The sequence below is a fragment of the Nesoenas mayeri genome, assembly GCF_963082525.1.
Source record: "Nesoenas mayeri genome assembly, chromosome: 4".
Taxonomy (NCBI): Eukaryota; Metazoa; Chordata; class Aves; order Columbiformes; family Columbidae; genus Nesoenas; species Nesoenas mayeri.
The window spans coordinates 50,657,769-50,682,717 of record NC_137540.1 but is presented as its reverse complement, the minus strand read 5'-3'; the positions used below and the strand labels follow the sequence as shown (position 1 = coordinate 50,682,717).

At 41.2% G+C, this 24,949-nt stretch overlaps 1 protein-coding gene across 1 annotated transcript in view; it reads left to right on the top strand.

Moving 5' to 3' along the window:
- The window catches only part of ATP10D (ATPase phospholipid transporting 10D (putative)), a gene marked incomplete at both ends in the record, with an annotated part of 35,293 nt that extends 13,406 nt beyond the window's left edge, over positions 1 to 21,887 (top strand). The window contains 12 exons of the mRNA XM_080343859.1: positions 1,802 to 2,037; positions 2,666 to 2,854; positions 5,156 to 5,771; positions 7,223 to 7,332; positions 8,230 to 8,356; positions 11,020 to 11,204; positions 12,789 to 13,098; positions 13,769 to 13,845; positions 14,212 to 14,337; positions 14,817 to 15,017; positions 19,508 to 19,686; positions 21,566 to 21,887. Of these exons, the coding sequence (XP_080199985.1) occupies positions 1,802 to 2,037; positions 2,666 to 2,854; positions 5,156 to 5,771; positions 7,223 to 7,332; positions 8,230 to 8,356; positions 11,020 to 11,204; positions 12,789 to 13,098; positions 13,769 to 13,845; positions 14,212 to 14,337; positions 14,817 to 15,017; positions 19,508 to 19,686; positions 21,566 to 21,887 (2,678 nt within the window). The remainder of the gene's footprint in view (positions 1 to 1,801; positions 2,038 to 2,665; positions 2,855 to 5,155; positions 5,772 to 7,222; positions 7,333 to 8,229; positions 8,357 to 11,019; positions 11,205 to 12,788; positions 13,099 to 13,768; positions 13,846 to 14,211; positions 14,338 to 14,816; positions 15,018 to 19,507; positions 19,687 to 21,565) is intronic.
- Between the last annotated feature and the right edge of the window lie 3,062 nt (positions 21,888 to 24,949).

Below are 24,949 nucleotides of genomic sequence, written 5' to 3'. Positions count from 1 at the left end.
CTCTACGAACACCTACTTGGTCACTGTTGCTGCTTTCTGCTAAGAGGTGTCAGTTCCACATGTGGGACATTAAAATTGGTAGTTGTGGAGAGCCACAGTTTGTTACCTTCCCACTTAGCTTTTTTTTTTAAGAACTGTTTTATTAAATTCATGTTGACATCAGGGAGATGGCCTGCTGAGGAAGGTGTAAACTCTGGTCTCTCTGCTTTCCTTGGACTCATCAGAATGGCAGGATAAGAGACAGGAGGCTTTCATTTATATTGCAGAAAGAAAAGGCAACAGGAAATAAGGCGAACTTAACAGTCTAACAAATGCGGTATCTCATTTCCTGAAGATAGCTAATCTTCCGTGCTTTGGCTAGGAGGAAAAGGACACAAAAGTGACATGAAAATCCTGTTTCCATCTCATTTGAGCACCAGAGCTGGGGACTGTGAACTGTGGATAGGTTTCCTGTTTGCATAAAACAGAATAATATCCTACTTTTCACTTATTTTCTGTACGTTAGCTGCCACCGTAAATAAGAAAAAAGAAACAGGGAATTAGTGGTGTAGCAGGAGATGTCTGTATATGAATACTGTTGGTTTTTTTTTTTTCCTAGGATGCTGTTGTTTGTATTCACAGATAAATGAAATAAATAGGTAATGCACAGCTCTCAGAACAGGTTTTTCATGCTGTCAATGGCTGCAGACATTGAACTGCTAGTGTATGGTCATTGCATGCTATTTTCACTGTGACAGGTAAAAACTGAATAGTGTACAGTGATCTAGTGGTGTCTGGATTGAGACCACAACCTCTTGCATGCGGTCAAACACTGTCCCAGAACTCCAGTGCAAACACTTGGGTATGTTCCTAACAAGCACATGATAGCATAGGCATGTTTCCATTTGCTACAGACTCTTTACACCGCTGATCTTCCAAGTTAGATTTCTGGGGCACAGAACTGCATTCGTACTTTCGGTGCTAAGGTGTTAGACATGTCAATACAAAGTTTGTTTATTGAACCCTCTTTTCAGTTAAATACTCAGAAAATGTGTACGTGTGTGTGAGGGGGTGTCCCATACAGAAAGGATAAAAACCACCGTTTCAATGAATTCCCGTTAGAAGTTGTACTTGTCAAACCACTGGCATACAATCCTGATCCACGATAAAATAATTAGGCTAGAAGAGCCTCACCAAGAGGTGATCTTGTCCTGTTTCTCTGGCCTAAGACCGAGTTGTTGCTATCATTGCTTATGAATATTTTATTTTGTTTCTTCAGGACCTCCAGTGATGACCAATTTACTGCTTTCTCAGGCATTCCGTTATGTTATGGCACGTCTCCTCTGACAAAGTTTTGCTGACACCTAGCCTGAATCTGTCTTGACACAGTGTATGATCATTATGTCTCCTATCACCCACAGCGTGCATAGAAAACAGGCTCTTTCCTTTCCCTATGCAATTGCCCTTCTTGTACTTGAAGACACTTATTAATATTTAACTCCCATTAACATGCCCTTCTAGAGGCTGTGAAACTCCAACTTATTTTACTGTTTCCACACAGCTTGTGTTCTCTAGAACCCTAATCATTTTTCCTCTCTCTTCTGGATTCACTCCAGTGGAGTGTTGCTCTTGAAGTGCAGTGTCCCAAACAGGAAGTCAGTGTGACATCTTGTTATGGGATTTATTTTTCATAAATGGTGGATTATTCTTAACTATATACTAAATAGCTTACTTTAAAGATTTGTTTCCTGAACCTCCAGACAGTGTTTTAGACGAGTTTGATTTTGCTCATGGAACAATAATTCTGTTTCCCTGTCCATAGCAAAGAGGTTGGAATCCTATCAAGAGATGGATTCAGAGGATGAGGATTCAGCTGATCATCAGTGCGGCACTTCGATCCATATGTCAGAATGGCAGGGGCACAACTGCAGAGCTTTGAATGAACCTTTGAACAGAAAGTCTTTGGACCAGTTGCCTGGTAGTTCCCCTGTGTTGGGAAGGGAAAATGGAGCAGGTGATATGCCACACTCAGGACATGTTGCTTTCAGCAGCCCCATTGTAAGTAAAAGCTGTTGGTTTTGATGCTAAATTTCTGAAGTGATTCGTGAAGGAATATCGTTTTACCCCCATTTGATCACAGAGAAATCCTTTCTCTTTTCCATCAAAACCAGAGCCTCCCACGATTGTTTGTCTGCATCCTATTTACAGCTGGCATTGCAGATGTTTGTTGGGTCACGTAGGTGTGTGCTTTGGTTCTTGCTTCTCTAAGTCCTTGGTCACTCCAGCTAAAATGACCAGCTTCATCTTAATAGCAGTTTGTTCTTTTGTTTTAGGAGATTTCTAGCATTTTCTTTTGGTTTTAGTATGAAATATCTAGATGACCAATATTTATTGGAGGTTACAAGCAGTAAAAACTCTGCTTCTGCATGTGAAAGTGTCTCAGTAGCATTCATCATATTTAATCTCTGTTGAAGTGTCTGAACTAAGGTTCCACTGTTTACCTGTCTGAGCATGAAGTTTGCCATTTCTAATGGGCTAGCACAAGGCAGTGAAGACACCAGAGTGTTCCTCTTTTTCATAGTGTAATCGACTCTGCATCCGACAGGAGGGAAGTTGTATGAGCTTCTACACTTCATTCATCTGTAACTGATCTCCTAATGGACAGTTTTGTTCATTTCATCAATAGGAAACGGATGTTGTGCCAGATGCACAACTGCTGGAGAAGTTCAGACAGATTTCTTCTCATTCCTATCAACAATCAGAAGAAGCCAGCAGCAAGTTATCTTTGGAGACAATGTATATCACTGACTTCTTTCTTGCACTGGCAATTTGTAATACTGTTGTAGTTTCGGTCCCCAATCAGCCACGTCAGAAGGTAAGAAGGACTTATTTTTGTCTATTTGGCCATATTAATAAATAAATGAGCTCCCTTTGGTTTGATTACAAAAGGAGAAAACAATTAACTGGCATTTAAAAAATTATCCTTTTCTCCTGTATTGGTTGGTCCTGTTAGAAAGAAGGACATTAGTGTAAACCGATAGGATACAATGAGTTAATGTGTAATATGATGCTGGTAATGTTTTTCCAATGCAGAGAAACTTGGCTTCAATATTTTTGCTTCCTTGTATAGACTGTTCATAACTTTTAAAAGACAAATTTTGAGATTAAACTGCACTTGTGATTTTTTTCCTATGTTCCAACTATCTCTTTCCAGATATGTTCATGACTTCCTTTAAGAGTACCCTAACACTCAGGTTACCTTTACCTTTAGGTTATTGTTGTCTGAAAGATAAGAATAATCTCAGAAGACTCCCAGAATACTGGAACTAAGAATGCTCTTACCTGTTCCCTGATTATTTGAACAGAATTCCAGCGAAAGCATGGAAGATCAAGTTTCATATGTGTAATAATCTGAAGAAAAAATGCATTGCAGTATGACATAAAGTGATCTCACATGGAATGTACAATGCATTTGCTAAACTGTCCTGGTTTAATGGTCTGGAGTGTGTTTAGGTCTTCCTGAGACCACTTGTTTTCAGAGCACACAAACTAGTATTTTTTTTAAAGACACTACAATTTTTTTTCTAATTTTTTTTTAGAGTGGGATTTTCATAACTCCATCTTTTATCAATTTTGACTGTGTTGCAGGATAATTCCAAAGATGAGCTTTTATTTCCTTTCCCTCCATCCCCTGGTGATTTCCATTTGTTGACTTTGTCTTTTGAAAAAAATGTTTCTGACACATGCAGGATTAGATTTTGGTGTCTATTTAGGCAATGAACCGACAACCATGGCTGAAGACATTCCCAAAAGATATCCTTTGGAGTATCAAGTACCTCCTATGCATAAATAAGCCTGGTATTGTAGCGTGCTTCCAGGCATTCCCAGAATGTGTAGCAGGCAGCCTACACATCCACGTGTGGATGGGGCAGGTGTGTTCATAGTTCCTAATCAGCCATTCCTTAAAGATGATGCAGAAAAATATACAGGCAAGATTCTCAGTTTTTTAGAGAATAATATTTCTGGATGACTTGCTATCAGGAGAGAAGATCCCCAGGTCACTAGTAGGTAGGTTGGGAGGGACAATGTGACGTGAGCTTTTCAAGTTCAGGATTAGGAAACGACATGAAAGAGCTCAAGGCAATGGAACGTTTCAGTGCTCCCTTAGGGAGATACAATGAGCCAGCACTGTGCCCTTGTGGTCAGGAAGGCCAATGGCGTCCTGGGGTGTATTAGAAGGGAGGTGGTTAGTAGATTGAGAGAGGTCCTCCTTCCCCTCTACTCTGCCCTGGTGGGACCACACCTGGAATATTGTGTCCAGTTCTGGGCCCCTCAGTTCAAGAAGGACAGGGAACTGCTGGAGAGAGTCCAGTGCAGGGCAACGAAGATGATTAAGGGAGTGGAGCATCTCCCTTATGAGGAAAGGCTGAGGGAGCTGAGTCTCTTTAGCTTGGAGGAGACTGAGGGGTGACCTTATTAATGTTTACAAATGTACAAAGGGTGAGTGTCACGAGGATGGAGCCAGGCTCTTCTCGGTGACAACCAATGTTAAGACAAGGGGTAATGGGTTCAAACTGAAACACAAGAGGTTCCACTTAAATTTGAGAAGAAACTTCTTCTCAACTACCTGACTCTTCTGAATAACAGAAATTTTCTAACATTGGTGAGAGGGAAGCCGTCTTTTGTTCAGACATTTAAAAAATATTGATAAGGTACTGTATTTTTGACAGTGCTTGTGGCTCATTACTGTGAGGGGTATGGAGTTGATTTCACAGGTATCTTGTTAATTCAGAACAAGAATTAAAGCCTTTAGTTCCATTTACCACAACTTTTAAAAGTTATAATGTCATACTAACTGTTTCATTACTGAAATGGTTCTAAAGAGAAGCATAAATGGAGTCATGGATCAAACTTGGAATGCATACGGTTTTTAGATCTGAAGTATCTTTATAATTCTTTTGGTTTGAATAATGAAACTGTTACAGAAGCTGTTTGGTGTACTCATGGTTATATGCTTAATTGAGCTGGCCATCTTTAATATAAGCGGTCAAACTCGTGGTAAATTTTAAAATACTGTGTTCATTAAGAAACATACATAGTTTGTAAGTGTCCCTCTTTAGTTTGATAAAATACGAAGAATTTAACATAAATGCTTTCTCTAATTGTTCTGTTTCAGATGAGACTCTCTCCACTGGGTAGGATGCCTATTAAATCTCTTGAGGAAATCAGGCAGATGTTCCAGAGGTTGTCAGTCCGGAGACTAAGTTCTTCCCCTCTGCCGAGTGTAAAAGAGTCATCGTCTGAAAGCCCCAATAGTTTTGTGAGCAGACTGGCTATTTTCAGAACAAAACTGTCTTCACCTGCTTTGGATGGAGCTGCCCAAAGGGCTGCTGAACCTCACAATACAGACAGCCCCGAAAATTCGCAAGTGCCTCAAGAACTAGAGATGGTGAATGTAGCTGCTGGCTCTGAACACAACAGTGCTGTGTCATCTGTTGAATTGTCTCCCTTACCTAAACTGTGTTATGAAGCTGAGAGTCCAGATGAAGCTGCCTTGGTTCATGCTGCCAGGGCTTATAAATGTATTTTACAGTCTAAGACTCCAGATCGAGTAACTGTGGATTTTGCAGGTCTGGGATCTTTAACTTTTCAGCTTTTGCATATCCTGCCTTTTGATTCAGTGAGGAAAAGGATGTCAGTGGTGGTTCGGCATCCAGTCTCCAACAAAGTGGTGGTTTACACAAAAGGTGCAGATTCAGTCATGATGGATTTGTTGAGAACAGCATCTGAAGGTATCTATAGAACTTCTGATTCTTTGCTCACCTTTGCTGTTCTTCAGTACAGTTGAAGAGATGGCCTAATTCATGAGAAGAGACCAGCAAACAAGCAGAACTATTATCTGTGAATAGTTCTTTATAGGGAACCCAGAAAGGTAGTATTGCCTGTCACCTGGTTATGGCTGTGCTATGTGCTGGTGTGAAAACTGAGAGGAGCTCTTATTCAAACGATTTAGTAGTGTCTAAGCAGACTCTTTGGAGCCAACTGAAGTATTTCCAGTTACACAAGTAACTGAAGTTACACAAGTAAGGTCATCTACTTGAATAGTTGGCATCTGCTACACAGTGTGGTGTCTCTTAGGATGACATACTTTTTCGCCTTTACCTGTGCTAGTGTTCCTGAGCTGTTGGAGAGAGGTACCAGTAGCAGATGTCACCTCTCTGTGCTTGTCAAGTTTTTTTCGTTTGAGTACTGACTATTTCTGTGTTTCTAGATGTAATAATATCATCTGTGAAGTTGTGTGGTGCCTCCTGTTGGGCCCTGTTGTTCAGGGGTAAACATTTTTTGGATCTGTCACAGGAGGGATGCACCATGCTGTTCAAGCACTAACTGATTTATTCACACACTGTAGCGAACAGTCATTGGTTTTTAACTGGAGGCAGTAAAGAGGAAGTATTATCTGTGTATGTTAGAAATAAATACCTAAATATATTTAAGTTCACAAGATGTTCCAAGGGAGTTTTTAAATTGTTTGGGAAGTAATAGAAAGGAATTATTTTTAAAGACTTGGTTTCTGCAAAAGAGAGTTTGATTTGTCTCTTCAGTCCCAGTGAGGAAGAGGAATATTTCCAGTTCCAAGGGTGGATTTTAACTCATCCAACATTAGCCATTTAAAGTCTAGACAAAAGGCCATGGGGCACAAACAGTACCTCCAGAATTTTTTGTTGTACTAGGGGGGTAATTTCATTTCTGGAGATTCCTCTCCTTACTTTGATTCTCAAGCTGAACTTGGAACTTGACTTCTACATGTCCAAAGTTAGCTGAGTTGAATATCTGTCCAAATAGTCCGCCTCTTAACCCCTTAAATTTTTTAAAAAGCTTTTCTGTGACTGCCCTTTTAGCTCCCTCCCACTAGACCAGTGACAGTAAAGCTGCTTGGTTGTCTGTGCCACAGTTCATTTTAGAAAATTGTTTTATTTTAGTAAAACATTTTGATATACTGGTGGCATCCGAAGATGTGTCAGTACCAGACAGGATCCCCCTGACTTTGTGTGGACTGGCACACTGCATGCTCACTGTAAATATAGCCACAGTATGTAGTGCAAGCATGAAGATACATTCATAGTTAAAATAAAACCTGATAACATTTTGTTATTTAAAAAACATACTTAGACTTTCAAAATTTTCTGCTAAACTAGCCTAAGAATGCATATTTAATTTCTTTTCTTTGCTTTTTCCATTATAGTAGATAATAAAAATTCAGAAATGGAACAAAAAAAGATCAAAGAGAGAACTCAGAAGCATTTGGATGACTATGCCAGAAGAGGACTGCGTACTCTGTGTGTTGCTAAGAAGGTATTCCTTTTAATTGATATTTTCAAGAATGTTTACAGTGTATGACCAACCTGAGTGATACTGCCAATGGAGCAGACATCACTGCTTCTAAACAGATGCTTCTGTTCCTACATTTTGTTTATGCTTATGTTCTTTCAGAAGGAATTTGCAAGATGTCCCAAGTCCTGAGTTCTGTTAGATTGCCATAGTTGTTGTCAGTTTAGGATACCAAGCAGCTTAATAGCCTAATTCTGTAACAGGGGCTGTCAAGTAGCCTGATATTTCTTCAAGAGTCCTAAGCAGGTCTCTTTGTGTGAAGCTTATCCTGGTTGGAATTCCAGTCATGGAAAAATGAAGTCAGACGTGTTTTATTTGGTTTCATGAACAGTTTACAGTGTTATAAGCTCTGGATGCAAAACTTACGCGATGTTTTGAGATTCCATCTTAAATTCAAAGCTTGCTTAGAAGTAAAATTCCACAGGGATTGAAGCAGGCAAGAAACCTCTTTACAAAGCCCCATGCAAAGTGAGGGTACAGGCTGTGTAGGTGTACAGTCGTCAAGCTGTACACCGCCGGGCAGTGATTCTGTGGCTGTGTCAGTGCTGCAATTAGAGAGCAGTAGGGAGGCTCTGCTGTGCTCACTGGCCTCCCTACCTGCCATCTAAATGGAAATCTGTCAGGCAGCCCCAGGAACCTAGAGGGTGCCAGTGAGTAACTTGGCTTGTGAACCCTGGGAAAACAATTTGACACTATGAACATTGTGCTGAATCCGTGGGCATGTTGCGGCAAATAAGTATGCATGGCCAGGGGCTGCACTTCTCAGTTCAGCATGTGGACAGCAGAAGTAAGTGAGGACACTTTAGGCGCCTTTGGAAACACAATATAAACACATGCCCTGTGTTTTCTCTGCCTCTGTAGGTGATGAGAGATACAGAATATGCAGAGTGGTTAAATCATCATTTTTTGGCGGAAACCAGTATTGACAATAGAGAGGAGCTGCTGCTTGCATCTGCCATCAGGCTTGAGACCGAACTAACTTTGCTTGGTAGGTGGAAAATTGCTTTCTACAGAGCTAGTAGTTACTACCACTCCTGAATTTTCATAAATCTTGCTTCTAAGTTTGTACTAGTTGTACAACATACTCAAGAAAAACTAGTGCTCTTCTGTTGTTTGTAAAGTTTTACTGAGTTGTTTGGGGTTTTTTTCAACTCTTTATTTGGTTTATTTTTTTGTGCTTACTGGAGTTTTTAACTGTGATCATAATAAACACATGAAATGATAATAACAAATCACAGGCCTGCCTGGACAAATATTCACAGGGCATTCACTTCTGGTCACGTTTTCTGTCACTGTTGCATTCGTGACACAGCAGGTGTGCTTGTGCTGTGTCCCTCTGTAATAACACAGAGATGAGAAGTCAGGCCTGCTTCTCCAGGAACCGTTCCTCTGATGGTCATTCAGCTGTGCAGAACCCGAGAGGTCAAAACACAATGAAAAACATTTGGTGCAGAGGTGTAAAAGTTAAATTGCAGACAGTCTGGGATAACAGCTCTAGAGAACTGCCCAGCAAACAGCATTTGGAAAACAAAGTGCAATGATCTGACTGCGGTGGTAAAGGCAGCTCATGCTAGAAGCTGAAGAGAGACAGATCCTATTGTGTGGAAGGGTGTCGCTTCCCTCTTTTTGTGCCACATCTGCTCAGGGCAAATGCCGTAAACCTTGATACTGAAAGGAATTCTGGGATTACTGGCTTCAGCTTCTGGAGAAAAGCCAGAGCACTGCTGCTGTGGTTTTAAGGGATGATGTGCTATACTAGTACTGTTCTGCACCAGAGTCAGCAGAGGGAAGTCTAGTTGCTGTGGAGACCTGCTGTCCTGCAAGCCAAGTCATTTTTTGCCTCATGTGTCTTATGGGACAGTAAGCAATATGGGTTCACTCTAACATTAAATGGGAGTGAGGATAAGTAGGGTAAATGGCTTCATACTGCCCAGATGCTTGCTTTCGGTACCTCTGCTGGCTAGTTACTCCTGCCTGGGGCATTTTGATCTGCAGAGTAGGACTACTTACACAGCACTTCTCGTGATGCTTTTTTGAGCCTTCCTTTGCTTTCTTAACAAACATTAACTGGTGTAGCTGCAGCTGTAACTCTGACTGTCCTCTTAGGACTGAAAAATGAAGACTTTGTCCTCAAAGAACAACAAGCAAAAATTCCAGTCATCTCGATATTACCAGGATCATGGAGGACAGTAGTAGTTTGTAGCCCACTGTGTAGGCAGGTATGAAATTTGTGTGGCTATATATAGAGCCTCAGGCCTTTATTTGAATGGAAGTCTATTTCTGGAAAAAATAGTTCTAATGTGCAGCACTAAGCACAGATCTGGATCTCAGCAGTATACATATTGAAACTGGCTTCTGTCAGATTACGAAGTGATCAGGTACCTCAGAAGGGGAATGTTAAGTGTCTAGAGTGCCCAAGCTGAAAAAACACTTTTCTCCCCTCGATGCCTGGCATTGTCTCTCAAAGAAGCTTGCATCAAATACATCCCAGCATCTTCCTTCCTGCCTCCTTTGTTGACTTGCATCAAAATGCAAGCAGAGTGCAGAGCAAGGACCTGGAGGTTTTCATCTTCCTGGTGAGCAGGGGCCATGAACTCTATGTCCTGTTGGCAGCTACTTACTGAAGAAATTGCTGTAGCGAGCGTCAGAGTTTTCCCTGACCTTTCGGTTCTTATCCATCCCCATGAGACAGTTTGTGCTTTATATACAAGTTGCTGGGTGGAATCCTGTACTAGAAACATGCTAGGAGTTAAAACTTTGCTTTGAATTTTTGTATTGCTTGTCTTTCAGAACGAACCTAGCTGCAGCTGGCTGAAGTTTCTTTTTGAGAAACTCCCATACCCTGAGAATACCACAAGCCAAAGCATATCTCCTGGTTATAATTTAGTAGCATTTCTATTGTGAGAAAGCCATGAAAATCTCCTGTTCCATGATAAATCTCTGGCACTGCAGCTTTTCAGAGATGGTTCTGCTTTATACTGATGTTTTGTTACCTCACTGTTACCAGAACAGAAGATTTTGTGAGCTGGTTTTAGGGACAAGGTTCTGCCTGCTGTGCACACCAGAAAAGAGGATGTCTCTGTTAAAGTCTCTATTTTTTGTTGAAATTCTTTCTATAACCAATTAAGGGCTGGTTGGCAGTGTGGGCAGGAGGAACCACAAAACACAGAGTTTAATGCTATGAATTCAAAGGATCTGGGACAGAAGGTACTGCAGTGATGAGCAGTTGAGAAACCTCATGATGAATGGCAGGTCTTTGCAGCAGTATGCAAAAATATGATACACGAAAAGGGGATTTTGATGTGGAAGATGCGAGGGCTTGAGACAAGAGCTACAGGGAATTCAGCCTGGAGCAGAGTTGAGAGTGGGCCTTGAGATCAAGGCAATATGGGGTGAAACAACCGTGAGAATGAGAAAAGTTGGTTTAAAAGGGTCTCGTGAAGCGTTGGAGACCCCTGAGTCTGTAACAAGGGGATGTGTCAACAGTCTGGGATAGAAAGATGTGGAAGGGAGGAATTCCCAAGCATGTCGCAGTAGGGTCTCTGGTTTGGGTTGTGGATACACACAGAGGACGATCATATCCTGTCACTCTTGCAGCGTTTTGGTTTTGGAAATACAGCAGCACTAATCCTTCTGCTTGTCTAAATTAAGGTGCCACCGGCATAGAAGATCGCCTGCAGGAGGGTGTTCCAGACACAATACAGGCGTTACGGAAAGCGGGAATAAAAATATGGATGCTGACAGGTGACAAGAGAGAGACGGCTGTCAACATTGCCTATGCTTGTAAACTGCTGGAACCAGATGATAGAATCTACACTCTCAAATCACAGAGTAGAGTAAGTGTAAAATTACACTTTTCTTCAATTTATTTTCTTTTTCTCTGCTGAAAAAATCAGTCAGACTATATCACAGGGTAATACAGAAAAATAAAATGTTCTCTGCGTGTAAAATATGAAATCCTTTATATCTATGTAACATCTTTTTCTTTATATACAGTCTAAATGATGGTTCATTAATTGAATACACTGCTTCACTCCTCTTTGTGGTAGGTTAGAGATTTTACATTCTTCACATGTTACTAGAGATTTCAAATGGCAGTTATAGCATATTAGCAATGTAACAATTATTGTCATGCAGATTCTATTGAATTAAGTTTTGTGCTGCTTTGCGTAATATATTCCCTCAGCCCTGCTTGTCTTGCATAAATGTACAAAGAATTGTCTCATAAAAGTACATTGCACACTATTCAAGGAAACAAATCTGCCAACAATTTTATCAGAGCAAAAGCCACCCTCTTCCCACCACCCAGTAACTGGATCATGTGATAAAGAGTGGTTAAAAATGCTGTGTTAAGTGTGGCGAGTTCAATTTTACTTGACTGTCACGTCCTCTTGTGGATGCTTGTAACCAGCTGTTTCCAAATATTGATTTTTATCAGTTTTTGGTTTCTTAATATAAAAATTACAAACTGTAACTGGTAAAGTCAGTGTATGAAATGTCTCTCCTCAGGGCAGAGTCATGAAATCTGAGACTTCTTTAAAGAAGTGGAGGATTTTTCTAAGACCTTTTGTTTTTCTTTTTTTCTCCACTTATATGTTACTTTAGAAATTCAGTTTGTATCTGCCATAACAGACTGTGTGGCAAGTGGTAGCTGTGGGGAAAATAAAGTGAAAAAGAAAAGATTTTTAGTCCAGCTGTGTTTGAGGAAATTTTGGGGTTTGATTTTTGCTAACACTTTTTTCCTTCCTTTTTTCCTACTGGGGAACAAGTGTCTTCATAGTGAGAACTGAGGCCCTTTTGCACAAGTGCTCTTCCTCCCTCTAACTGGGCTTTGAAATAAAAAGTGAGACAGGATTCAATAGTGTTGCATTTCAAAGTAAACTAATGAGTAAGATTTAAGAATATGCATTTTATTCTATTCAGCACGCACATTACATATATCGATATCAAGAATCTTTTGGGCATCTTATATATTCTGACAACATAAAAAATTCCACAAGGCCAGTTCTTCAGTAATTCATTGCAGCTCACCTATAATCTGATTTGAAATGCACTTTTGGCTTTGCATGCCAGACAAAAGAAATGTAGAGAGCAAAAGTCTTTTATCAAAGCTGTATTTAGATTACGGAATCCTTAATGGTTGTTTTTTCTGCCAGTCTATGGACATTTTCTGATTTGCTTCAGTTTTTCCCTTCACCTAGTACAATACCCAAGCCAATCTACTCCAGCAAAGTTAAATCACAGGCCCTTTGTGATTTTAAAGGGTTATTCAGCCTCATGTCTGAGCCTTTCTGGATTCAAGTGAAATGCTACACAAGGGCACCCTTTGATGTATTTTCCATATGTATTTTATAAATTGATAAAGGGAACCAGAACACAAACAGTACTTAATAAATTACCTTTCTCTTGTGGTTAATCAGGATGCCTGTGCCTTGGTGATGAGCAAAATTTTAGAAGGCATCCAGAAGAATACTTCTGCCAAAAAAAAACCCAGTCAGGAACTTGGGAATGTCTCTGCAAGTCCCCCCACCCAAACTCCAGGGTTCAGTGCCGGCCTGGTTATTGATGGAAGGACTTTGGAGCATGTCCTCCATGACAGCCTACAGAATATTTTCTTGGAACTCACAGAAAAATGTCGGGCAGTCGTCTGCTGCCGAGCCACACCGCTGCAGAAGAGCGTCCTGGTCAGACTGGTGCGAAATAAGCTGAAGGCAATGACATTGGCTGTCGGTGAGTCCTGTGGTTGTCTTCTTTTCTCTGAAAAGAAGCAGAAGCCAGTTTCTTCTATATTTTTGTTAATGTCTGTCAGAAGAATTAATTTACAAGGAAGATAATCCTTTGACTTGTAGTTGGCTCTTGCGTAAGATGATGTTAGTCTTCTAAACTAGCAAATTTAGTCCATAAACTTGCTCATGGTAATCTAAAACAACAAGAACAGCAGCAGTCACGCACAGTGTTACGGAACATGTCCAAAGGAGCAAGTAAGGGGATTTTCCTTGTCATTCTCCATCACAACCCCACAGAATAGGGAGGGGGAGAGAAGATGACTGGGTGATTTAAAACAGCCCTATTCTAGCATGCCAACTAAATTCCAACTAATATTCCAGCATGTTCCAGCATGCCAACTAAATTCTGAGAAAAGAAACAGCTAATAGCCATTTGGAGGACATAGCTCAGTTCAGTCAAGCCTTGTGCTTACTAATCCTGCTTTCTCTAGGGTTTTTCATAGGCTGCACTATTGGCCATAGAAATGTTTTTCACTGAACTCTCTGGTGTTCTTGTATATTTGTCCTTTCCTGCCACCTCCATGGTGATGTGATAGCCAGCAAACCTGCCTCCAGGTGGCATTCCAAATAAGAGGGGTTAGTTTTGATTTTTTCCTCTTTCCTTCTCTCTGTAGGTGACGGTGCCAATGATGTCAGTATGATCCAGGTGGCTGATACTGGTGTGGGAATAATGGGCCAAGAAGGCATGCAGGTAGCGTGTACAGACAGCTGCAAGTGACATCAGATTGCTTTTTAAATTGGTTCGGAGTTTACCCTGGAGGCCCACTGGCTCCACAGTCCATTAGCGCACGTAAGCAAGGGTTTGCAGCCTGAGCTCACACCCAGGCCTCAGCACCCTCCCAGGAGTAATCAGCAGCTGAATGCTGCAGGGGTTCAAACTCCAAACAACAGAGCTTGCTGCCTCTCAGAACTCCCTGTAGCTCATGTCCTGCCAAGAAACAAGCAGCCTAAGCATCAGTAATTTCTGTGCAGTTGTGTTGTTGCTCACTTGGCAATATCTGAAGCTTATCTTTAACAGTTTGGGTATGACGTATCCTTTCCTTCACGTGCATTGCAGGCTGTGATGGCAAGTGACTTTGCAGTCTCTCAGTTTAGACACCTCAGGAAGCTGCTGCTTGTCCATGGCCACTGGTGCTATACCAGACTTACCAACATGGTGCTTTACTTCTTCTACAAGAATGTGGTATGTAGCTGTTCCACCCCTGGGAGATCAGTTTGCTTATTTGAGTGGGCTGAAGGGTTTAGTGGGGCTTTATGTTCTTTTTTAGTTTCTATTCTGAATGGGTTCAAAAAGACACAAAAAGCATATGTCAGACAATTCGGTTTCCCATTTGTGTCTGCAGAAACCAGAGACTCTTATTTCTTGAATTGAATTTCCCACACAAAGCCATTGTCTGATTTGATTTAACAGTGGATAATGAGCATTACTAATGGGTAGCAGCATGACTAATTTAAACAAGTCATGTCCAGTCTTGAGATGTAAAGCTGTGTGTTAGTCAAATGTAATTTTAAAGTGTGGAATTGGCCTGAACCCCACAACATTTATGCTTCATTTTCTACAGATTACTGTAACCAGACCAAATCTCTGTGTGTGTTCTTCCTGGCTTTCAAAACGCTTGCCTACATATGTAACATTTTATGCTGTCATGTTTGACTTTTCAGGCCTACGTGAACCTCCTGTTCTGGTACCAGTTCTTCTGTGGGTTTTCAGGCACGTCAATGACTGACTATTGGATCTTGATTCTTTTCAATCTCCTTTTCACATCGGTGCCACCCATCATTTATGGTGTCTTGGACAAAGACGTGTCTGCGGAGATACTTATGCAGCTCCCACAGCTGTACATGATGAGCCAGAAATCTGTGGTAGGTTAAAGAATGCTTGGCCTGAAGTAAATTGAAATGGTCAGCATTTGAGCCATTTCTGTCTGTCTTTCCTTCATGGTTCACATCAGGCAAACATGAAGTTTAAAACCACTTACTTTATTGGAAAAATACCTAGGCCTGTGCACAAATGTATGTCCACAAATAAAAGCTGTTTCTTCAAGATTTTTTGTAGGCTCTTTTCAGCCATGCACCAAATCTTATAAGATATTTGGCTGATGAGAGAAATTAAGGACTTCAAGTGAAGCAGTGTACTAGGTAAACATCATTACCAGCATGTTCATTTTGTTCACTGCCTCAAATGTCAACATGCTTCCTCAAAATGGGTTTCTTTCGAGCATCTGGGCTTGCTTTTAAAGATAAGGGCACTAGATACTGTTTTTTCTCTGTCATATGAGGGTCTCAACTGCCAAAGTAATGAGGAATGGATATGAACAAGAGCAGATTCCTTTCAAATAATCCTCAATAAGGTTCTGCCATTCACTGTTCTTTTTCCTTTATGTGTATGTTCTGAAATTTGCTGGTAGCACTTTTGTCCCATCTGAAAACACTACACATCATATCTGCTCTGTAAGTAAGTTCTGTCCAAACATTTAGCACAGAAAATCACAGGGAGCACAGAGTAATTTCTAAATAAAAATTGTAGAAATCAGTAAGCTTTTTCGTGGTTTCTGCTTTGCTTAGCATGAATTCTAGCATAATTTTAACTTTTTTTTTTAATTTCACGCTTAATTAAGGTAATATTTTTATCATGACAATTAAAGGCAGTGACATTCTGAGCCCAAGATGGAATAGATACTAGCAGCCTAGAGAGAGAGGAAACAATGAGCATGTGATTCACCTAAAACTCACCATTTTCTTTATGATCGTAGCCTTTCAATACTAGACTGGACTTTAGAAAGCATTTATTTACAGAGAGGGTGGTCAAGCACTGGAACAAGTTTTCTGGAGAGGTGGTCGATGTCCCAAGCCTGTCATTGTGTAAGATGCATTTGGACAAAGCCCTTAATAACAGACTTTAACTTCTGATCAGCCCTAAACTGGTCAGACAGTTGGACTAGGTTATCATTGTAGGTGCCTTCCAACTGAAATATCTTCTTCTGTTCTATTCTAACAAATATTTAAAAAAAAAAAAGAGCTACAACATGTTGTGTAGTGGCTGTGCAGTCTCATCTGTTTAAGCTGGCAGAAGTCTAAGTCTAGTTTAGAAAGGAAAAGATATATACAGTGATGATGGGGCAATTTGATTATTTTCGTTTGTGGACTTCTACATTTCTTTTTTCATACCCTCTAAATATTTTATATTGCTTAGTTTACAATATTTTTGCAAAACTAAGTACTCTTCTGGACTGATCTGAGCCTCTGGACAGGCTGGAGTAGATTGATGCTTTGTCAATATAGAGAGTTTTGACCAAGTAAATGTTACAGGATTTGGCCCTTTGTTTTGATCTTCAGGATGTGTATGGTGACCTGAGCTGAGGTGAATGTTTTGAGGCAACAAATCAGAACTCCTACATTACAGAATAGTTTTGGGTTTGGGGTTTTGTTTGGTTGGTTTTGTTGTGTTTTTTGTTTGTTGGTTTGGTTTTTTGTTTGTTTTTGTTTGTTTGTTTGTTTGTTTTTCCTCTTGTGTCCTTGCTCTGTGGTTGGAGTTGTTAAGTAGGATGTAATTTCCTTTCTTACATGGAAGACCTGTGAAATGATTGCTTTGAATTAAGTGCAGTATAGAAGACAGATAAATGCTTTAAAAGATGTAGTATCACAATATGGCACCATGACAAGTGCACAGCTCTGTAGAAGCCATAAAAACAGACAGTAACTTGGATTCATCTTCAGTAGTTTAAAGCATTTCCCTGACAGGCAAATAAGAAGATTTCCCACACCACCTCCAGAGAGCAGCTCAGTTTTTGAAAGGGATGAATCGCTTTTTGGCAAAACCCACTAATTGTAGAGGAAGTTGTGGGTGACTGGACTGCCCACCTGGTTGTTTCCATTTAGTGCCTGGAGGAATGGGATATATCAGAGCCAGGGCATGTGCAGCTGTGATTTCATAAGCGATTGAGCTGCCCCAGCAGCTTGCTGCCACTTGAGCGAGGAAGGCTCATTCCTTCTCCTCTTCTCCCTTATTTTCTTCCCTTTCCTGTTTCCACCCACATAGTTGAGCTATTTTCCTTGTGGCAGCTCGGTTTTTCGATGAGATCCTTCCAGGAGCTGATTTAACTCACTAAAAGAGCAACGTGTTATTCAAGCAGAATTGTGAATTGATTTCTCACATTCAGTGGGGTAAGTTAGCTCACCGAGGAGTCAACCAGCATAAATGAAGTGGCAGAAGCACAGGTGCCAACAAGAAGGGAGTGGAGGCAGAAGGAAGTGGGACTTGGCATTCAGTGATGGTGAGCTGCTGGAGTAATGCACTGTTCCCTAGCCCTCTCCCTTCCTTAGTACTCAGGGAAGGCTCTGGTATGTCTGTTCTGGCAGAAACAGCTGTAAGGTCGCAGTTCCCAGATCCGGCTGCTGGTTAAATACTAGCAGTTACCTGCATATGTGCAGTGAGCTCTTGATTCTTATTATCATAATGCAAAAGATGGCTCTTCATTGGGAAACTTAACTGGAATTACTTCTGCAGATAATCTTTCCTCAGATCCAAATTAATGCTATTTAAGGATGCAGCAATTTGTTCAATTTGTTTCAATGCCATTTGTTTTTTTTTTCTTACAGGCTTACTTGCCTTCAACATTCTGGCTAACCTTGCTGGATGCTTTTTACCAAAGTCTCGTTTGCTTTTTTGTGCCTTACTTTGTAAGTGCTGAATATGAAATACCTTTATACATTTTGCTATACAAAAACCCCAGGCAAATTAGAGAATAAAATGAAGTATTTAATTTTACTTTCTTGTATGTAAATGTGTACTAACAAAATCTTCATTGAAACTGAGCTGAACTGTGTGCCTGCAAATATGTATGATATTGAAACTATTCATACCGTTTTGTGTATTAGGACTATAGGTAAATAATATACTATACTGACCTCTGCCTTCCTTTACAGACTTACTACGGCTCAGACATAGACATTTTTTCTTTTGGAAACCCTATAAACACAGCAGCGCTCTTCATAATACTGTTCCACCTTCTCATTGAGTGCAAATCTGTGGTGAGTACTTTGTTTCCAGAAGAGTGTGTTCCTAACAGAGTATGTGCATACAGCTTTCATTACAATTAAATGGAAGAAATAGCCTGATATGCAAAACATAATAAGTATAAAAGGGACAAAAACTGAAGAGTTTGTTTACGTGGTCACATGAGCTCTCTTTAATGCACCTGCCATTGGAGCCAGTAGAATTACTTATATGACTAAAATTAACAAAACGGCCTCAGAATTATTTGTAAATAGCGAAAGGATCTTGCCTCTTTAGTGGTTTTGGGGATGGCCGTTTAGTTTTGCAAATGATAAAACCAACCAGTGATCTGTGGAGCCTTCATTAGTTCCTCAAGCCTGCATCTCAAACACAACAATGTGAACTGTTGATTTGGAATTCTTGGAACTGCCGATCTGCTCTGTGCCCAGAATAAACAAGTTGGAGATACGTTTTGCTACGGAAATGCTATTCCAGTTTTTAATTAAGTCTGCACAAGCTAAAACATCTGCATTAGCTTGATTACGTTTATACAGCCCTTACAAGGGTAATACCTGGCTATTTTGCATAATTAAAAAAAAAATACAATAATATTTATGGTAGAAGGGCACAGTTTAATTTGGTTTATTTTTTCTCTGACTTTTTTTGAAAAATGCTTTTTAGAATTGTTTCATAATGGGTGAAATTTCAAGTTGTGGTTCAGTCTTTTCATTGTTCTTTTGGGAGTGTGGCAGCAGCAGAGATAAAAATGTCTTCTTTGAGAATATATGGGTAGCATGAGTGTATCCCCACTCCGAACAGGAAAGCAGTACTCCAGTGGATTTTATTTGGCATTGTTGAAGGTTAGCAAGCTGTCAGACCAGTGACAGTGTTATTTCCATAGTAACTATTATAGCTGTTCAGGTATAAAATTATGGGAAACTCCAATGTAGGACAGTTAATTAATGTCTCAAGCAAGTTCTATAAGGGTGGCATCATGCGAAGCTCTTGCTTCAATTTGCTTGAGAAGGCTTCCTCTGCTGCCAGAGCATGAAGTGCTCATCTGAGGCAAATGGCAAAAAAAAAGCCTTTCACAAAGGAATTGAAAGCTCTGCATTTAGTAGCATAGAAAAATTATATGGCTGGGTTGCCTATGAACTGAAGGAAGAAATCTCCATTCTTCCTGGAATGTTTTGTATAAAATTAGGAGTATTCTCTGAACAGATCTATCTATTACATTGAACAGGTGTCCTTGGAGGAAGAGCGTGTGCATGTTGATTGCATGTGTACACACATACAGGTGTTGCAGGTCTTCCAGTTTACAGCTTAAATCTGATTTCTTTCCTTTTCTGAATTATAGACTTGGATACATGCAGTAGTTCTAGTTGGCAGCATCCTGCTTTACTTTATCTTCGCTCTGGCTTTTGGGGCAGCCCACAACCCCCCGTCAAATCCATATTGGATCATGGAAAAGCACATGACGGACCCAGTGTTTTACTTAGTTTGCCTCCTGACTACTTGTGTTGCTCTGCTACCCAGGTGCGTTTCTGTTTCATCATTGCAAATTGTTGTTGTTAGGAAAATGTCTTTTGTGATTTGTATTATATTAAATACTGTCTTTGGAGGGGGAAAAAAAACCTGTAATCTTTGTAACTACGCAGTTTATAATTTATACAAATCAGTTAAATAAGTGATCAAAGTTGAACATGTACTATACGAAGAAGTACTGTGCTTAGTCTGTATTTGTGAAACCATTTTCTGTTTGAAATTTATGTCATGAATATATACATGAATATTTAGAATGAAGAATCATGTACAGGCTTCTTTGTGGGGTGGAAACACACTGACTAGCTTCACAAGGGGTCCTGAGTTGTGTTTTTATCATGCCCAGTGTCTACGTGTTTTGCCTCACTGGAGAAGTCAGAGCTCCAGGTTGGGGAAGGGCAGGAGTGTTGGGGGAGCTCCCAGACACCCGCACCCTGAGCCCGGAGGCACCTGAGCAGCCAACAGAGGAAAACATGAGGTGTGAAAACCAGTGAAGAAGAGTTCCTCAGACTCTCAGCCCTTCACTGGCTGAACATGAACTCAACGCTGCAGCCTATTAGCAAAGTGCCTCCAGTGCTCATTTATTAATTCTTCTGTGATATGTCTCTTTCTTTACCTCTCATATAATCTCAGAAAGAATGGAACTTGAAACTGAATTGCACGGACAGATACTGAGAGAAGTGCTGGGGAGAATAATTGCCCTTTCCTCCTCACCTGATGTCATTTCATGTTGTTAGGCATTTATATCTGAGCGCACTTTCTGGATCAGGTGCTGCACAAGTTGTCAGTGCTGCTGGCAGGACAGCTGGCAGAGCTGTGGCCGTAGGTGCCTGCAATAGCCACCACATCCCTGAGTCCCCTTTGAAGATGTCCCTGTCTGTGTCTTGAGCGTGTCAGCCAGGGCTTTGCTGCATCCACCTGAGATCATGACTGACAGCTTTGGTTCACAGTTCATTTCAGCAGAAGGACAAACCGTGATGTGCCAGAAACGTGTGCTCTTCCCTCCCCATACCTGCTCTTCAGCTTGGCTTCAGGAGGCCACAGTAGAGCCTTTTCTTTCACATGCAGCAAATCCCCCTTACATGACAAATAAATAAATGTTCTTCTAGGACCTTTTGGCGGGGCTATAGAGAGCCTAGGGGGGAGAAGGCTTTCAGCTTGGTGGCTGCTTCCAGTGTACAGGTGTTCAGCTTTGAAGACACAGTGTTTTTCATTGTGAATTAAATGTGAAGTATTAGACTTACCAGTGAAATTCTTTGTCATTTGCATTCTCCCTGTGCCAGTACCTCAGAAGTTTTATAGCTGTTGTGGCTAATTCAAGCTTTTCTTCTTCTGTGATTTCAAGTAGAAGTGCCTATTGTGGAGCCACTGCTGACACACGTAGGTTTCTTCCCTTGCTTGTTGTGACATAATCCTTTGTAAGGTGCTGAAAAGCCACCACTCAGCAGGTACTGTGAAGCTGAAGGGTGCTCTGCACCTTCGTGCCTGAAGTCAAAATTGAGCACTGATTTTGATGCCTTTTTTTATGGTGCCTAACCCTATATACAGAAAGTTCTGCTTTCAGTGTAGTTGGGATCCCGGCCCTTGGTTGAAGTTAGAAATGCACATGGCTGCAGTAGCCTGTCTGTAGGGAACCATGTTCAGGACAGGAAAATCGCAGCACCCGAGATCAGTATCTGTCTTTGAAAATGCCAGTTTTAAAACAAGTTCTGGTGCAGAGTTTATGTTCACAAAACAGCACCAGCAAAAACTGTTTCAGGGGCTGCTGCAGCCTCAGAGTTACTTGAACGCTGTTTGGTTTCCTTTAGTGTTGCTGGAAACAATTTTGAGTCTGCTTGTAAACAGCTTACTTGAAACTGTGTTTATTTTGTAGATATTTGCTGAGAGTTCTCCAAGGAACATTGTTTCCGTCTCCGGTGTTGAGAGCCAAGCACCTCGACAGACTGAGCCCCCGGGAGCAGAGGGAAGCAATTAAGAGATGGAACGAGGACTGTGCTGTAAGCTCTAGAGTGGAGTCCCAGGCTACTTCTGGGGCTTCCAGCTCAGCCACAGGTGCTATGTCAGAGGAAGAAAGCATTGCCAGTGTTTTGCCAACATCCAAAATGCCTTTTCAGGCCTATTCTAGAGATGAGTTAATAGAAGACACCTCCATCGTACCAGATATTCAGGATAAGTCTGGAATATATACAGCCTGAACTCTGAAAAGACCATTTTTCTGAATTCATCAAAGGAAACTAATTCAGACACATTTACCAGTAATACCTCACATGCTGAAGTCTCTGTGTGTGCCTCTGAAGAGGGCAGCAGTGCTGTTTCTCTAGTACATGAAGCAGGTTTGAATTCTGTTTTATGTGAAGATGCTTTAATGTGTTTTGCAAAGATGGAATGCTAACTTTTTTAAACCCAAGACTAATAACTGCTGATTTATACTATGTTGTGGTTTTGTTTTCTTCACCCAAAGTAGATGATGCACACATTTCCTTAAAGGCTTTTTTGTTTATAAAGCTTTTTCAATAATTTATTAAGATGTTCAAGATCTAAATGACTGGGTTGTTTTGTTATATTTTTTCACACAACTGTCTTTGCATACAGCTTATTTCTTGTATGAAACATTACATAATGCCTCATGGTGTTATGGACGGGGCTTTGCATGAATACAGATTTTCAGGACCCATTCAGGTAAGCCAACCTGCTCCCTTGCACTGCTGTCCTGAAATCCTGCAGTTCCCTGGGATTCACCACTTGCTGAAGTATGAAGTAAGCGGAAGGGCTGGGATCTAGTGTTACTGGTTGGCTTCTCGCAAAACTCCTCCAGAGTGTGCATACAGTAATTGTTTTAACCATTAGAAGAGTGGCCCAGATGAGACATAGGTGTCATGTGTCCCCCTCATCTTCCTCTTCCACAAAAAGAGCAAATTTAGCGCAGCCTTTTGTTCTTCGTGATAGTTCATCCTCCTGCTACATCCTTTCTCTTTGTCTCCATGTTCTAGTTCATGTATTTTGCCACTGACTGGACTTGTGTTCCTCCTCATACAACTCAGATGTTGGCTGCCTGACTTTTCTCTAAACTCTGCCTCACGCCTGCAGCGCAGAGTGGTCTGCCAGTGGCAGTGAGTAGCTCCAGTCTGTCTTCACGTCATCTCTTACAAATAGCAGCTTCTAGCTGGTGACATTACTCTTCTTCACTCTCAGATGTTTTTACATTCCTCCAGGCTTTTATAATAAACAGCTTAGGTATCTATAAAGGCTGCTCCAAAGAAGCTGTAGCTGGTGACATGTCCCAGCTTTGAGCTCTGTCGCTAGTCTGTGCTGGAGGTGTCCTGCCTCTGCCACTGTGCCACTGCTCTGCATGCTGTGCAAAAGGTGACTGAGGTGTGTGTGCCACTTCTGGATTCCAGACTGTCTAAAACATTGCTTCCTTTTTGTCTCCCTCCCCAAAAAGTTACATGGCCAATTTATGGAAGAACTTAGGAAATCATTTGTATCCACTAGCACCTGTTGAAATAAACAGTTTCTTCAAACTGCAGCTGCTAATGAATTCTTAGCATTGAGCCCATTTTTGGTTCTTTTTCTTTCTAAAACTTTCTGCTTTCAAATTGCCAAGATTTGTGTGTTTATTTTTCAGCACCATGTTTGGTGCCAAGGTTCTGCTTTTTAATGGAACCGTGAGCTTTCCATGTCAATGATCAACATTACATATTCCACACCTTTTAAGATCTTTGGAAGAATTTAAACAAATGCTGTGAGGTCTGAGACAGCTGCTGCTGTGCAGGGCAGATATTGGGGGCATGCTAAGTTGGTTCAAAGGCAGGTCACCACGTGTTACTGACATTTTAAAATGGTTCTGTTTTCCAAAGGTAGAACGTAATTAGGTCTGACTCCATCCCTAGTGTTGCTGAGGAGAAAAATATCCTTTTTGTTCAGCCTGTAGAAGAAAAACAGTGGAAGGAGCCAGCGATGACAGCCATTTCTGCTTTTTTTTTTTTAATTATTGGTTCAACACATGACAAAATATTTTTAGTAAGTTCTAACATAGGATTAATGGGGCCCTTTGAAGTGATGGCAGACATTCAAATCCTGAGAGATCATGTCGACCATGTGGTTTTTCAGTTACGATTTTCAGATGGTTTGTCCATAGCATCCCTCTCGCTGTGGCGGGGAGGCCGCCTTGGCAGGAGCGGACTCCAGGTGTCCTGAGTGGAACATCTCAGCTTTCTCTACAAGCCATGGGAACTGCGAGGTGTCCAAGAAGATGCAGAACAGTCAGGAGGTTGTGCAGGGACATCAGCTGGTACAAGGGCAGAATCCTACAGGAACAGACTTGCCGGAACTCAGTGAAGTTGTCTGCTCTGTTCCACAGCCCCAGACAGTCTCAGTTCTGCCCTTACCGTTCCTAGCAGATGTTCTCCTGTTGTAAAGAGCTCCAGAGGAGCAGGCCAGGCCACTGCCTTCCTGCCCTCAAAGTCAATTATTGGTTTTGTTTCTATTGTCTCACCTGAATGTTTCTTTTGCACCTTAAATCTGTTGCATCTCTTCACTTGTGGCCACCGAGAACTGATTATTTTGTTGTGGTTCTGTGGCTGAGGTAGATATTGCTCTCCTGGGGGAGCTCTGGGACTTGCGGCAGTGAACCTGAGGGAGTGCTGGGCACAGCTCTCTCCCCTTCCTGTGACTGTGAAAAGGAGTTGTGGGGACAGCACTGACCTCTGACCTGCACTTTTGTTGCCTCTGCCACAGGAGCAGAACCTCCCAATGGATTTGGCAGGTGGCTGATCATTTAGTGTCAGGAGTTGACGCATGTATCATACCAGAGCTGTAAGCATTCGGAGTTAAGATCTTCCAAAATCCTCTGCCAATGAAACTGTGGCATCAAAATAACTACATGAAGAAACACGAGTGGCACTCACCTGTTAGACCTGGGGCAGCTGCTGTGTGGTGCCTCTGGGACTCTTCAGTTGCTGTTACATGGCTTTTTCCAAGCCTGGTCACACCACTACTCACTGCTTAGTGTGGTGACGCTGTCAGGATGGATTCCTAAATTGGATGAAGGATGATTTCATCTGGGTCTCAAAAGCACCAGGCCCTGTGGGTTGCCTTGAGATTTGAGGTTATTGTAGAAGTTCCTCTGTGCTGATACCACTGATTGTAAGTACTTTTGTACCACTTCAAGTGGTAGAAAATAACACACACACTCAGTTGTTGTTTTTTTTTTTCTTGTTGTTTCACTTATGGCACGTGGTGCCTAAAATTATTCACA